General features: G+C 45.8%; 1 protein-coding gene across 1 annotated transcript in view; it reads left to right on the top strand.

The window, feature by feature from the left end:
- The first annotated feature begins 3,639 nt into the window (after positions 1 to 3,639).
- The window catches only part of SLC35D2 (solute carrier family 35 member D2), a 36,590-nt gene continuing 23,963 nt past the window's right edge, over positions 3,640 to 16,266 (top strand). The window contains exons 1-4 of the mRNA XM_083403524.1: positions 3,640 to 3,916; positions 7,563 to 7,596; positions 10,354 to 10,440; positions 12,562 to 12,629. Coding sequence (XP_083259650.1) covers positions 3,771 to 3,916; positions 7,563 to 7,596; positions 10,354 to 10,440; positions 12,562 to 12,629 — 335 coding nt within the window. The 5' untranslated portion in view covers positions 3,640 to 3,770. The remainder of the gene's footprint in view (positions 3,917 to 7,562; positions 7,597 to 10,353; positions 10,441 to 12,561; positions 12,630 to 16,266) is intronic.

Raw genomic sequence — 16,266 nt, 5'->3', positions numbered from 1 at the left:
GACATGAGCCAACAGTGTGACGCGGCAGCTAAAAAAGCCAATGCAATTCTGGGCTGCATCAATAGGAGTATAGCATCTAGATCAAGGGAAGTAATAGTGCCACTGTATTCTGCTCTGGTCAGACCTCACCTGGAGTACTGTGTCCAGTTCTGGGCACCACAGTTCAAGAAGGACACTGACAAACTGGAACGTGTCCAGAGGAGGGCAATCAAAATGGTCAAAGGCCTGGAAACGATGCCTAATGAGGAACGGCTAAGGGAGCTGGGCATGTTTAGCCTGGAGAAGAGGAGGTTAAGGGGTGATATGATAGCCATGTTCAAATATATAAAAGGATGTCACATAGAGGAGGGAGAGAGGTTGTTTTCTGCTGCTCCAGAGAAGCGGACACGGAGCAACGGATCCAAACTACAAGAAAGAAGATTCCACCTAAACATTAGGAAGAACTTCCTGACAGTAAGAGCTGTTTGACAGTGGAATTTGCTGCCAAGGAGTGTGGTGGAGTCTCCTTCTTTGGAGGTCTTTAAGCAGAGGCTTGACAACCATATGTCAGGAGTGCTCTGATGGTGTTTCCTGCTTGGCAGGGGGTTGGACTCGATGGCCCTTGTGGTCTCTTCCAACTCTATGATTCTATGTTTGTCACTTCAATTTGCCGTTCTCATGGCAGTGTGCAAAAGCATTTGATCTCCAGGACTATTGGCATCCATCAGTCTCGAGACAATGGAGTTCGCCTCTGAGGGTGAAGTCAAACCACTGCGTTAATAGCACCAAAATGACTTAATAGCGTTAATAGCACCAAAATGACTTTCCTTGGGTGCAAACCTGGGCAGCGTGTATGGAGGTCCTGGGCTCCCCAGATGACAAGACCCCACTTGCTGACCCCTTGCTGATGGGGTCTCCAGGAATGAACCTTTAATAACGGGTGTTGCTGTGCTTCATAATGGATTAGGAATAGAAGATCTCTCAGAAAACCAATTGCAACAGGTAAGAAAGCAACCTGAGTTCTTAACAACAAAGGCACCCAAATGCAATAATAATAGTAATAATGGATTATAAACACATTGGCATTTGGCAACAACAAAAGTTCCTTTAGAAACACAATTTACAAAGACTCGTAATCTAGTCCAGGGGTCAGCAAACTTTTTCAGCAGGGGGCCGGTCCACTGTCCCTCAGACCTTGTGGGGGGCCGGACTATATTTTGAAAAGAAAAATAAATAAATTCATATGCCCCACAAATAACCCAGAGATGCATTTTAAATAAAAGGACACATTTGACTCATGTAAAAACACGCTGATTCCCAGACTGTCCGTGGGCCAGATTTAGAAGGCGATTGGGCCAGATCCGGCCCCCAGGCCTTAGTTTGCCTACCCATGATATAATAATAATATTTATACCCCGCCTATCTGGCTGGGTTTCTCCAGCCACTCCGGGCGGCTTCCAATGGAATATTAAAATACAATAACCTATTAAATTTTAAAAGCTTCCCTAGAAACTCGCTATAACATGAAATAATAATAAGTGTAAATATACGATGCAAACTACTAATAACTATTAATAGTAGAATGTCGAGACACTATATATAGAAATGAGCAAATATTTTAGCGAGCAGGCGAGGCCCATTACTTACATCATAGGAGCCTAGTCAACACAAAACACTGTTGCTGTATGTAAGTTTTATTTGTTTTTTATCTTATATTTTGGAAATGCACATCCAGGTGTTCTTTCCCCCTTTAAATTTCTTGGGGGGGGGGGCCAAGAGAGTTAAATATGTCAAGTTAAATTAATTGGAAACAGCTTGCAGATACTTAATCGGCTTAGATTTTATATAAGTTAAGTGATGAATTTATATGATTAATTTCAAAATGAAAAGATCTAAGGATGTTAATATTCAAGTTAAATTTTATAAGAGCTGTGATTTGGAAAGCCGTTAAAAGGATATGCACTGAAATTCAACCAAGGGGAAGCGAGGAAGTCACTTAACCATGTTAATAAGTGTACTTTTTAAAAAGGTTATGATTTATGTTTGTTTTATGTGTTTGTTTATAATTTTGTGAAAACCAATAAAAAAAATTGAAAGAGAGAGAGAGAGTGGGGCCCTAAGCTATAGCTTGTTTAGCTTAATCTGGCAGAGACATCACCTTGCCAACAAAGGTCCGTATAGTAAAAGCTACTGTTTTCCCAGTAGTGATGTATGGAAGTGAGAGCTGGACCATAAAGAAGGCTGATCGCTGAAGAATTGATGCTTTTGAATTATGGTGCTGGAGGAGACTCTTGAGAGTCCCATGGACTGCCAGAAGATCAACCTATCCATTCTGAAGGAAATCAGCCCTGAGTGCTCACTGGAAGGACAGATCCTGAAGCGGAGGCTCCAATACTTTGGCCACCTCATGCGAAGAGAAGACTCCCTGGAAAAGACCCTGAAGTTGGGAAAGATGGAGGGCACAAGGAGAAGGGGACGACAGAGGACGAGATGGTTGGACAGTGTTCTCGAAGCTACCAGCATGAGTTTGACCAAACTGCGGGAGGCAGTGGAAGGCAGGAGGGCCTGGCGTGCTCTGGTCCATGGGGTCACGAAGAGTCGGACACGACTAAATGACTCAACAACAAGAACAAAGCAGTACCACTCCCGGGTTTGGGATGAGAGTTTCTCCCAGCTATACCTGGAGATGCCAGAGACTCCTGTGTGCAAGGCTCTACCACTGAGCTTCAGCCCTTTCCCACCCAAAGTTACAGAATTGCATGAATAGCAAAACCCACATTTTGGAACTAGCCTTAAACTACCTGTCATTTAGAACCTTTTAATCTTTGAACATACCTGTCCTACTCCAAGGAACACTGGAGATGGGAATCTAGAAAGAAAAGAAAACTGTATCAGATGTAATTTAAAAACAAAACAAGATTTAGACAACTCTTGTGTGGGGTCACGAAGAGTCCGACACAACTAAAGGACTAAACAACAACAACAAGACCTCAAAAGAGACGGTGGAAGAAGATTGGAAGAAATTTAACGATTATCTACAGAAATACTATAAGATCAATGAATGTTAGAATGACATCAGATTGAATGTAAAAGGTTATTAGTAAAAAGTTGTAAAATTAAAAGGTTCAATATTTCAAGATACCAAGGAGATTAAGATATATTAAGATACTAAAGTTAAGACAAAGATCAATTAAGATAGAGGGAAGGGATTGCTGATTAAATATATGATTTGGAATACAGTGAAGGGAGGTGTGAGGAAGTCGGGGAAATAAGTAAATGCAAGAAATATGAAGATGGAACTGTTTTTATTACTTCTTTTTATTTTTATTTTTATTCCCCGATGCTTTTTGCTGTTTTGTGCTTTTGTAATTTTGTATTTTTCTGTTTTTTCCGTTGTTTTTTGTCTTGTTTTTTGTGTAAAAAACTTAATAAAATATTATTAAAACAAAAACAAAAAACAAAATTCCTATCACAGTCCCCTGAACTCTTGCCCGGGTCTTGGGGTCGCGCGTTCAATGCCAGCGCGCCCATCCCGAGCGGCCTGCGCTCTGCGCTGCCTGGAGAGGCGAAAGCGGCACCAGAGGGCGCCCCAAACTCAGCGCTGGCGAGAAGTTTCCGCGGGAGCGCAAGAGGGCGCGTTGCCGCCGCTGCCGCCGCCGCCGAGTGGGTGGGGACGGACGGGCTGGCTGGCTGGCTGGCGGAGCGCGATCTCCTTCCTGTTTGGCTCGGCTTCCTCCGGCGGCGGCTGGGATGCCGCGCGGAATGGCCGGGCGCCCGGGTCTCGCCAAGAGATGAAAGGCAGCCAAGAGGAGAAGCCGGAGCCGGCCGCTTCTGCCGCCGCCCCTTCCCCTCTCCTCCGGCTGCTTTCCGCCCTCTTCTACGGGATCTGCTCCTTCTGCATCGTCCTGGTCAACAAGGCGGTGCTGACGGCTTACAGGTGAGGAAGAGGACGAGCACCTGGACGGCTGGCGATCCCGCGCACCGTCGGAGGAGGTGGGGGGGACAAACCCCCAACTTCCCCCTCACCGATCGTGGTTGTGAGATCCGGTTCCTGCCCCTGCCCCATTCAAAAGCTACTTTTCTACCCAAGACTTCCTTGCAGCGTCCGCCCCGCCGCCTCTGGGCACCGATCCTGCTAACTCGACGGCAACCCACCCACCCGTAGTTTTCTGGCTGGGCCACCAACCTCCTTCATCGGTGCTTCTCTTTCACCCCCTCTGCAAATAATGCCACCCCCCCCCCCCATCTCTTCTTGAACTCACACTTGCATTTTGCAAGGTGTTTGGTGACAGGGAAGCTCAATGTGAGAACATCAGGTTTCCTGTTCAGGTCTCTTTGGGGAGACAGTGTGGTGTAGTGGTTAGAGTGTTGGGCTAGGCGCTGGAAGAGACCTGGGTTCAAATCCCTTCTGGGCCATGAAGCTCTGGGGTGACCTTGGGCCAGTCCCTCTATCTCAGCCACACAGGGTTATTGTAGGGATTAATGAGGAGGCAGAGAACAATGTGTTCCCTCAGAGGAAAAAGTGAGATATAGAATTCAATAAATATCCTTCGAAATTTGGACAGCTTTGGCCTTGGTGGCAAAGGTTGAACTGAGCTCCAGAGCTTCTCAGTCCAAAGTTCTTGCTCAGCTGTTGCTTTTTCTGGTGGTTAGCCAGCTTGGGAGAGTGGAAATGCAGGAATGTGCTTCATGAATCATACGCATACAGTCAAAACTAAGAGCTTTCATGGTTCAAGAATGCATTCTTCAGGAATTTCTCTTTTTTACTTTATTTATCCATACATTTCTAAACCCTTAAATCAAATGCAAAAAAAAAAAAAAAGCTTCTCAAAGCAGTGTACGCAGGCCACATGGCAAGGTAAAAGGTAAAGGTAAAGGTACCCCTGCCCGTACGGGCCAGTCGTGTCCGACTCTAGGGTTGTGCGCCCATCTCACTTAAGAGGCCGGGGCCAGCGCTGTCCGGAGACACTTCCGGGTCACGTGGCCAGCGTGATGAAGCTGCTCTGGCGAGCCAGAGCCACACACGGAAACGCCGTTTACCTTCCCGCTAGTAAGCGGTCCCTATTTATCTACTTGCACCCGGGAGTGCTATCGAACTGCTAGGTTGGCAGGCGCTGGGACCGAGCAACGGGAGCTCACCCCGTCGCGGGGATTCGAACCGCCGACCTGACGATCGGCAAGCCCTAGGCGCTGAGGCTTTTACCCACAGCGCCACCTGCGTCCCACATGGCAAGTAAACTTGTGCAAATAAAGATGTTTTAAAATGGTATCTAAAACTAAGCACAGAAGACACCTCCTTTAATATGTGAATTCCTCAATACAGGCTGTACTACATTACAAACTCCCATTTCTTTTAGCTGTCAGACTCAGATTTCACACAGGTCAGTTACCAGTGCTTCTCCAGCAGATCACAAAGGACAGGCAGACATGTATTAGGGCTGCCGTACATTCTGATTTTCCCGGACTTTACTGGGATTTCAAAGGTGGAATTGACATCCGAGGAGAATTTCTGAAAGGTGGCGCTTTGTCCTCGATCTTAGACAAGTCAATAGGAAAACCACTTTTTTTGGGGGGGGGGGTTCTTAAAAATGCTCAGCAACTTTGGGGTGTCCTGGTTTTTTGTGAAACATGACAACCCTAATGTATGGATAAAGGTGGTCCTTCAAGTAGGCTGGGCTTTATATGTGAATAGTTACCTCTTAAATTTGGCCTGAGAGCATATTGACTGCCAGCAGAGATCTTTAACCAGCAGTGTCTGGCCTTGGTCCAGGAACAACTACAGCTGTTGCATCAGCCGGAACTGATAATGGGCATTCCTAGCCTCAGGGGGGACCTGCACCCGAGGCGACAAAAGACGGATCAAGTAGCACCCCCAGAATGTGGAGCTCTCCTACAAAGAGAGTGCAGCCCTATCTAGAACCAGCAACAGGCCTATCTCCCTGACATAAGGTAAAGGTAAAGGGACCCCTGAACATTAGGTTCAGTCCTGGCTGACTCTGGGGTTGCGGCGCTCATCTCGCTTTATTGGCCAAGGGAGCTGGCATGACTAAGCCGCTTCTGGCGAAGCAGGAGCAGGGACCGAGCAACAGGAGCTCACCCCATCCTGGGGATTCGAACCGCCGACCTTCTGATCGACAAGTCCTAGGCTCTGTGGTTTAACCCACAGTGCCACCCGCGTCCCATAGGAGCCACTCAACCATAGATCCTCCATCTTGAGCTGTGTGGAGAGGTGGCTCTTTGAAAACTAGAACTTCCCATAGGGCAAGATGGCTGTTGAATAGTCCTGTGGTTGCAGTTGACGGGGGGAAAGAGTCCATCTCACACAGAACAGCAAGAGCTAGATGGGGGGCAGCTTTCCCCATAGGGCCAGATGGTCCTCAGAAAGCCCTGTGGTGGCTACTGGGAGAGGAAAAGGCCTCCTCAGTTGGGATATGGGAGCTGGATATGAAAGATCGCCAGATTCATGATTAAACTCCCATCAGCTCCAGCAAGCATGGTCAAGGGTCAGGGAAGATGGGAGTTGCAGTTCAACATCATGTGGAGGACCAAAGGTTCCCTACTCCTTCTGTAACATGTCAACTCCACTGGATCACAGTCTTAAGCCTGTACAAGCAAAATACCGTATTTTTTGCTCTATAAGACGCACCAGACCATAAGACGCACCTAGTTTTTGGAGGAGGAAAACAAGAAAAAAAATATTCTGAATCCCAGAAGCCAGAACAGCAAGAGGGATTGCTGCGCAGCGAAAGCAGTGATCCCTCTTGCTGTTCTGGCTTCTGGGATAGCTGCGCAGCCTGCATTCGCTCCATAAGACGCACACACATTTCCCTTTACTTTTTAGGAGGGAAAAAGTGAGTCTTATAGAGCAAAAAATACGGTAACTCCTGGCTTTGGGCTCACCTTCCATGTGCAAAACTCTTCACTTGAGTTAGAAATAGCCTTTTGAGAATGGAAGAGACTTTCTGCTTGTAGAAGGGCATCTTTGCATCCCACCATGTAACATTTTTTAAAAATTATTTCTAAGTAATGATAAATAGTTTTACAGTTGTGGTTTCTCCCCAAGGCTTGCTGGGAACTATAAAGTTCTATGAGAAGACCACATCTTTGTAGCAGGAAATGTTCAATGCGATCACAAAAGTACGATTCCAAGCAGCTTGTGAAAACAATGAAAGTTTTAGTCTGTAGCTTCAGAACCAGGAAGCTTTTTCATCTTTCTTTGCCAAAGGAAAAATAAAGTCCTGCCAGATTAGAGAAATAGGTTCATATGCTGTTGGTGAGAATTGCACAGAAAAATTGCCAAGTAATCTGTACTGGCGACATTTGCTTGTCTTGTCTTTCAACTGTCATGAAAATATTGTATTGAAAAGCTAACTGCCCACCCTTAATTTGCACTAACCTTCTTTGAAAGGGGATAAGCCAATTTTATTTTCCATCAAGCAATAGCAGAACCTAACTTGAAGAGCTATTTTCTTTCGTTTTATCAACATCTTCAAGAGCTTTGTTTCTTTCTGAAATAAAAAAGCGTTGTCTAAATCTTGTTTTGTTTTTAAATTGCATCTGATACAGTTTTCTTTTCTTTCTAGATTCCCATCTCCAGTGTTCCTTGGAGTAGGACAGGTATGTTCAAAGATTAAAAGGTTCTAAATGACAGGTAGCTTAAGGCTAGTTCCAAAATGTGGGTTTTGTTGATGTCAGTGGCTTGGGATATCAGTGTTGAATGACCTCCGATTAAGGTTTGAGGCCTATTCACGCAATTCTGTAACTTTGGGTGGGAAAGGGCTGAAGCTCAGTGGTAGAGCCTTGCTTGCACACAGGAGTCTCTGGCATCTCCAGGTATAGCTGGGAGAGAGACTCATCCAAAACCCTGGAGTGGTACTGCTTTGTTCTTGTTGTTTAGTCGTTTAGTTGTGTCCGACTCTTTGTGACCCCATGGACCAGAGCACGCCAGGCCCCCCTGCCTTCCACTGCCTCCCGCAGTTTGGTCAAACTCGTGCTGGTAGCTTCGAGAACACTGTCCAACCATCTCGTCCTCTGTCGTCCCCTTCTCCTTGTGCCCTCCATCTTTCCCAACACCAGGGTCTTTTCCAGGGAGTCTTCTCTTCTCATGAGGTGGCCAAAGTATTGGAGCCTCAGCTTCAGAATCTGTCCTTCCAGTGAGCACTCAGGGCTGATTTCCTTAAGAATGGAGAGGTTTGATCTTCTTGCAGTCCATGGGACTCTCAAGAGTCTCCTCCAGCACCATAATGCTAGTCAGTGTCAATACTGAGCTACGTTGACCAATGGTCTCACTCAGGACATGGTAGCTTCCTATGTCCCATCATGTGAGATGGGAGAGCCCAGACAGGGCCCCTGTAGCTTCCCCTATATTGCACCACCATCTCTGGCTTCATCACCTGATCAGGATCTTGAGTCACATGTCACATTTCGTGTGTTGAGAAGGTGCATGTCTGTCGCAGGGGTGTTCTCTACTCTTGAAGGTTTCGTGCTACAGACATGCACCTTATCAACATGTGAAATGTGACAGTAATGTGGCAGAGGGGACATTCAAAGCTTCCCAGTGGCACTGCCATTCTGGATGTGCAGTGCAGACTGTGACCAATTTGCACGGTGGTTATGTTCTGGACCCCCATGTGTGGGCCCACTTAAGGTCACACTGCCTCGTTCCTCCCCCTTCCTTTTTTTAAAAATACATTTTTATTGGGTTTTTTAACATATCATTTCCAACAATCATATAACATAACTTCTTATCTTATATAATGTTTTAGACTTCCATCAACACCTCTGATGATTTTTCATTCTTTATCACTTATTCTGCATTTCTTAATTTCTCTATTACTCTTAATTATTATTAACTAATAATTCTTCTCATAGTCTTTCTTGCAATATTTCAAATAGTCCTCCTTACAAAACTTCTTGCTGTCCTACTAGTGTAGTCTGTTCATTACAGTTACTTTTCAAATAGTTCGTATATTTACTCCAGTCTTCTAAGAATCTCTGGTCCCGCAGGTTTCGAATCCTTCCTGTTAGTTTATCAAATTCTGCATAGTCCATCAATTTCAGCTGCCATTCTTCTTTTGTCGGTAATTCTTCTTGCTTCCATTTTTGTGCCAATAATATTCTTGCTGCTGTCATTGCATATAAAAACAATTTAACATCTTGTCTATTAATATCATCTCCTACAATGCCAGGTAAAAATGCTTCTTGTTTCTTAATAAATGAATATTTCAACATCTTTTTCATCCCATTATATATCATTTCCCATAAGTTTTTCACTTTTTTACATTCCCACCACATGTGATAGAAATCTCCTTCCTTTTCTTTACATTTCCAACATTTATTACTTGTTTTATACATTTTAGCTAATTTCAGAGGGGTAATATACCACCTATACATCATTTTCATCACATTTTCTTTCAAAGCATTGCATGCAGTAGATTTTAATCCTTCTTTCCATAGTTTCCCCCAATCTTTTAACCGTATATTATACCCACAATCTTTGGCCCAATGTATCATAACCGACTTTACCTCTTCATCTTTCAAATGCCATTCAAGCAGCAATTTATACATTTTGGACAAAGTTTTATACTTGCTATTCAATATTCTATTTCAAATTTTGATTTATTATCAACAAATCCTTTCCCTCCGTTCCTCCCCCTTCCAGCTCTGCCCCATTCTGCACCTTTTAGCAATGTTTTTGTGACATTTTGCGGTCACTTCCGGGTTTGGCGCAGTGCAAATGTGCGCAGTCACACACATATCGGACACGCCTAAAATGGTTGCTGTCTATCCCAGGTTAGGATTGTTGGGATACTGCCGGGGAGACAAAGTCCATCATGACTCCACGTCGTCTCCGGACGTCCATCGATCTCCCGTAGACACGCAGTATCAGCAATTAGTGACATGAGCTCCAGAAATAACTTCCCACATTCCAGAGCCATGCACGCTCTATCAGCAGATAACGCACAGCGGAAGATGCAGTCAGGAGAGCATTATTTACAAGTTTATTTCTGCATTGATCAGAACAAAGAAAAACATGACTGCCTGCTTCAGAGTTCCGGCAGAGAGAGAGAGAAATGAAAGCAAAGATACAACATAAACATCCTGTGAAAACAGGAAATACGCAGACTCTGTGACTCAAAGCCTGCTCCCTTTTAAGGTGGAACGGAAATATCCTAACAAGGATCTGCCTCTGTTGATGAAGTCTGCAAACATGGAATGCCTGTTAGAGTCACTGAAAGGAGAACCCACTCGTGCTGTGCAGCAATGCAGCTTTTCTGCAGACTAACAAACTGTTTTGTGATTCACCCCCCCCCCCGTATATTTGAAATAGTATTTTGCTGTTGTGTACATGATTGTTATTATTTTGTTTTTTAGATGGTAACCACTATTCTGATCTTATATGTGTCAAAACTGAATAGAATCATTCACTTCCCCGATTTTGATAAGAGTATCCCTATGAAGGTAAGACAAAGTGCATAATTTTAGAAAGCGAAAATCCTAATCTGATGCTATATTATATGTTGCATAATATAATCAGTGCTTTAGAGCTTTTTTGCCCCATGCTTGTCTAGCCGCCAAAGGGAGTACTGAGTTTTTCTCTCCAACAAAGTATGTAATGCTAAACCATGGTTTACTGCAGGCATAATAATAATAATAATAATAATAATATAGTTTATTATTCATACCCCGCCCATCTGGCTGGGTTTCACCAGCCACTCTGGGCGGCCTCCAACTGAATATTAAAAACAATACAGCATCAGACATTAAAAACCTCCGTAAACAGGGCTGCCTTCAGTTGTCTTTTAAAAGTAAAATAGTTGTTTATTGCCTTGACATCTGATGGGAGGGTGTTCCACAGGGCTGCTTAGGGAAGTTTTTTATGTTTGGCATTTTATTGCGCTTTTAATATTCTGTTGGGAGCCGCCCAGAGTGGCTGGGGAAACCCAGCCATATGGCTGGGGTATAAATAATAAATTTTATTATATTTTAATTGTTTTAGGTCGAACAGACTTCTGGGACGGATTCTGTTTGACTTCCAAAGCACGACTGTATATGAATAGCATCCTTGCTTCTCCCTGTACCAGTTCTTATCTAGCCAAAACAGCAGCACTCGCGTGCAAGAGCAGAGAGTAACAGCCAGCTACTCCTCTCTCGCGCTCCTATTCATTCAGTTAAAGAGTGGACTTTGTGCTCAATGCTGCCTCTGAATTGGTCCCTACCTGGCGAACTGTGTGTTGTGCAGATCCATATTTTTTCAGCCCAGATGTTGGGCTGGAAACGTTAGAGCAAACATAGGCTCTACAGTCATCCGGAAATGAGCCCCATTAAACACAAAGTGCTCCATGAGATTTTTAATCTTTCAACTTGGCCCGTGTTTATTGCGTCTTTACAGCAGGGGTGTGGAACCTTTGGCCTTCCAGAGGGTGCTTGACTCCAACTCCCATCAGCCCTAGTCAATGTGGGATGATAGGATTTGGAGTCCACCCCTGCTTTATAATGTGAAATGGTTGCCTTCCGCTGCCCTCTTGTTAGGCTTAAAGGTAAAGGGACCCCTGACTGTTAGGTCCAGTAGCAGACAACTCTGGGGTTGCAGCGCTCATCTCACTCTATGGGCCGAGGGAGCCGGCGTTTGTCCGCAGACAGCTTCCGGGTCATGTGGCCAGCATGACTGAGCCGCTTCTGGCGAACCAAAGCAGTGCACGGAAATGCCGTTTACCTTCCCGCCAGAGCAGTACCTATTTATCTACTTGCACTTTGACGTGCTTTCGAACTGCTGGGTTGGCAAGAGCAGGGACCGAGCAACGGGAGCTCACCCCGTCACGGGGATTCGAACCACCGACCTTCTGATCGGCAAACCCTAGGCTCTGTAGTTTAGACCACAGCACCACGTCCCTTTGTTAGGCTTAATGGTTAAAGTAAAGGGACCCCTGACCATTAGGTCCAGTCGTGACCGACTCTGGAGTTGCGGTGCTCATCTTGCTTTATTGGCCGAGGGAGCCGGCATACAACTTCCGGGTCATGTGTCCAGCAGGACTAAGCTGCTTCTGGCAAACCAGAGCAGCGCACGGAAACGCCGTTTACCTTCCCGCCAGAGTGGTACCTATTTATCTACTTGCACTTTGACATGCTTTTGAATTGCTAGGTTGTCAGGAGCAGGGACTGAGCAACGGGAGCTCACCCCATTACAGGGATTCGAAACAATGACCTTCTGATCAGCAAGCCCTACACTCTGTAGTTTAGACCACAACACCGCCCGCATCCTTTTGTTAGGCTTAGCAGGGTCAAAATTGTGGTTGGTGTAAAAACGACGTGTTGATTTTTTACTTTATTTTATTTTCATGGTTCCTGGTAATCTTAATTTTTGTGAGATCAAACTTCTTTTATTGAAAAAAGCAGGGCCTGGAATGTTGCATAAAACATTGCCAAAGTTCAAAAGTGGCAATCATTTACAAAGTTTGCCGCTTGGTGTATTTACTTTTTTTCTCTCTGTGCTGGAGTGTATGAACTAACTTGAATAGATTTCTTCCACAGTTTCGAGAAAAAACTGGTTTCATTCTAAATGGTACCCTCATTTTGTTGCAGCTGTTTCCACTTCCTCTGATTTACGTCGGGAATCACATAAGTGGATTATCAAGTACAAGCAAGTTAAGGTACAGCACAAGTTGGGTTGTTGCCGGGCAGTTTGGTTTTTATTTAGCCCCTGTAAGTGACTATGAAAGCCGTGCTGTAGCTACATGTTGATTGAATGAGAGCCATATTGCCACGTCCACAGATTGTTTTGGACAACACACACTGGGCAAAATTGCTCTTATGTGCTGCGTGAGGCAGTTAGAAAGGATTAGTACATACTTTCTGTTGATTTATTTTATTTCATTTATTATTTATTTATTTTAAAAAATATTTATGTACCTTCCACTCAAAATATCAAGGTGCTGTTCAACAATATACAGTGGTGCCCCGCAAGACGAATGCCTCGCAAGACGGAAAACCCGCTAGACGAAAGGGTTTTCCGTTTTGGAGGTGCTTCGCAAAACGAATTTGCTATGGGCTTGCTTTGCAAGACGAAAATGCCTTGCGAGTTCCTGCGGGGGTTTTTTCCCTCCCCCCTTTTCCCCCAGCCCCTAGGCCGCTTAACAGCTGATCCGCTAAGACGCTTATCAGCTGATGCTAAGTCGCTTAACAGCTGATCTAAGCCGCTTATCAGCTGATCCACTAAGCTGCTAATAGCCTTTTAGCAGCTAATCCGCTAATCCTTTAATAGCCGCTAATCCCTTAATAGCCGCTAATAGCTGCTAAACCGCTAATAGCGCTAATAGCGCTAATCCGCTAATGGGCTTGCTTCGCAAGACGAAAAAAACAGCAAGACGAAGAGACTCGCAGAACGGATTCTTTTCGTCTTGCGAGGCATCACTGTATACAAATGCAATACAGTGGTACCTCGGGTTAAGTACTTAATTCGTTCCGGAGGTCTGTACTTAACCTGAAACTCTTCTTAACCTGAAGCACCACTTTAACTAATGGGGCCTCCTGCTGCTGCCGCGCCGCCGGAGCCCAATTTCTGTTCTCATCCTGAAGCAAAGTTCTTAACCCGACGCACTATTTCTGGGTTAGCAGAGTCTGTAACCTGAAGCGTATGTAACCCGAGGTACCACTGTAAAACGTAAGCTATATAAAGCAATAAAAATAAGAAGAAGAACGACTGGCAAAGAAAAGAAAAAATCTAAACCACTGAATATGCCTATCAGTATATCGGTAGAGCATAAGAGTCTTAATCTCAGGGTCAAGGGTCCGAAAGATTCCATCCAGCTGTATGATTCTGTGAATAGCATTGAAAAATCTTCAAGAGACGTCTGAAAGTTAACAGCAGGGAGGCCTGCAGAGAGAGGGTAGGGAGAGTATTCTCTGCATGCGAGTAGCAACGTTAAAGACCTGTATTCTAGTTGAAGCCCGTTGGGCTTCTGAAACATGGGGAACTAGCAGATGAACTCAGTGACTGAGCTGGGATATAAAGGCTTTGTTTATCAATGCAAGAGCCTAGAACCTGGCCTTGTGGCATATGTGTAACCAGGTGTATGTCCACCATCTACCGTATTTTTCGCTCTATAAGACGCACCAGACCACAAGACGCACCTGGTTTTTGGAGGAGGAAAACAAGAAAAAAATATTCTGAATCTCAGAAGCCAGAACAGCAAGAGGGATCGCTGCAGTGAAAGCAGCAATCCCTCTTGCTGTTCTGGCTTCTGGGATAGCTGCGCAGCCTGCATTCGCTCCATAAGACGCACACACATTTCCCCTTACTTTTTAGGAGGGAAAAAGTGAGACTTATAGAGCAAAAAATACAGTATGTGAAGTTAGGGTTGCCATATTTTGAAGAGCAAAAATAAAGAGGACGCTATGACGGCCATTCAAAGCAAATAAATGCAATTTGTCTCAAATTTTACCCCTGAAAAAGAGGGTGGGTCCTGGAAAAAGAGGAACCCTACCAAAAGTACAGCTCTGAGGGGAACTGAATCTTTTATTTGGAGTCATTGTGCCCCTCCCTTGAACCTTATGCCCAGTAAAGAAGTTTACGCACCAGGATGTAGAGGAAGATAGGTTTAGTGCATGAAAATAAAAGAGACTGAGCACATAGATGCTCCTTCAGGGTGCTAGGTAGCAAACACCCAGGCAGCAAATCGCACAACACACACACACACAGCTTAATTGTAAAGTGCAAAGAGAGTCCTTAGTTACCTCAGCCTGGAGAGTGGGTGTATCGATGTGCCACAGGCCCATGCTAAAAGAAATGGGCGAGGTCTTGAAGCAAGCTGAGTGCAAGTCTATAGAGATCTAATGCTTTCCGTGTGAGTTGAGCTCTCCCCTTCCGCATACTATGCCAGCAAGGCAGCAGAATCTCACACCCATTCTCTGATTTGCGGTCTAGTGAAGTGCAGGGATAATTCTTGAGATCATAGAGCAAAGAGGGAGGAAGACGAAGGAGGGAGGGAAGGGGGAGTAAGAGACCAAAATATGACCTCCAGTAAGAGAATCTAGATAATCAGCTACAGGGATCCTGTTGGAGCTGTGAGCTACCTGACCATTGAAAACTTGGGGTTTAATTATTGTTTAGGTTCCACCAGTGCTTTTTTTTCTAAAAAAAATGTTTAGGGGTACAGTGGTACCTTGGGTTACATACACTTCAGGTTACATACTGTCAGAGCTGGCTCCTGGTCCCAGCTCACAGAGGACCAACGCTAGCCGGTAGTAATGTATCAAAGTCTTTATTGAAGTATAGTTTCCATTTCCAAGCCTCAGCGCCCCAGCTCTACGTCTAGGATCTAGACCGGCGAAGCTCCATCTGAATCCCCGCCCCCTGTACACCAGTTTAAGTCTCTAATCTTACTCCACCTCTTCCTTCTCTCCTTTCTCCTCTGGGTCCTACTGCCCCCCGGGGTCTCCTCCCTCCTGGACTCCTCCGACGCAGACGTTGACCCCCCTGACTCCTCCCGCTCTCTTCGGCGGGCTTTAGGACTTGGCTCCCTACCCGGGCTGCCAACTGTGCCGCCTTCCTGTACATTTGAACTTGGCACGCGCGCGCGCGTTTAACCTTCCTCTTAACCGTTTCCTCGCTCCCTGACGGAGGCGTGGTCAATCCTGCCTCATGTTCTCCTGCTGGTAGCGCGCCGCCTGATCCCGATGCCTGGGACTCCTCCCCCCTACTGCACTCTGGTGTGGACGCTGGTCCGGATTTCCAACTGCTGCTCTCTGAGTCCCCTCTGGCCCCTTCTCCCTGAAGTGCCCCCCTGGGTACTTCCCTTGCCCTGACCATGGGAGCCCCTTTTTGTGAATCCTCTGATTCACTGGAAAGACTCAGAGAACTCGGACCGCTGTCATCGCTGACATTTCCTTCGGACTCCTCCCCTTCGCTCTCCATTTCCTCCCTCTCCTGTGCCTCTGCTCCTGAACCCCTGACATCCATCCCCCCCTCGAAGCCCCCCCTTCCCCCCTCCCCTCCCTCAGGTGTGGGTGCTGGGTGCTCCGTCGTTGTGGGGGTGAATGGCGGATACAGTTCGTCCCCCGTGGCGTGCATCCAGCCGGATAAGTCCGGCTCGTCCTCCGTGCTCTCGCCGACCTCGATTTCCTCTGCTTCCATCTCTGTGCCGCCGTGCTCGAACCCAACGTCCTCCCCCAGCACGTCCATGTCCATCTCTCCCTCGGTCACCTCTGGGTCCGTTGCCTGCCAAGGACCCCCCAGCCACTTCCTGCTCCACCGCTCCTCTGGTCGATCGTCCCACCAAAAAGAGCGGT

This window comes from Podarcis tiliguerta (genome assembly GCF_965153285.1).
Source record: "Podarcis tiliguerta genome assembly, chromosome: 11".
NCBI lineage: Eukaryota > Metazoa > Chordata > Lepidosauria > Squamata > Lacertidae > Podarcis > Podarcis tiliguerta.
This window is presented reverse-complemented; position numbering and strand designations above follow the sequence as displayed.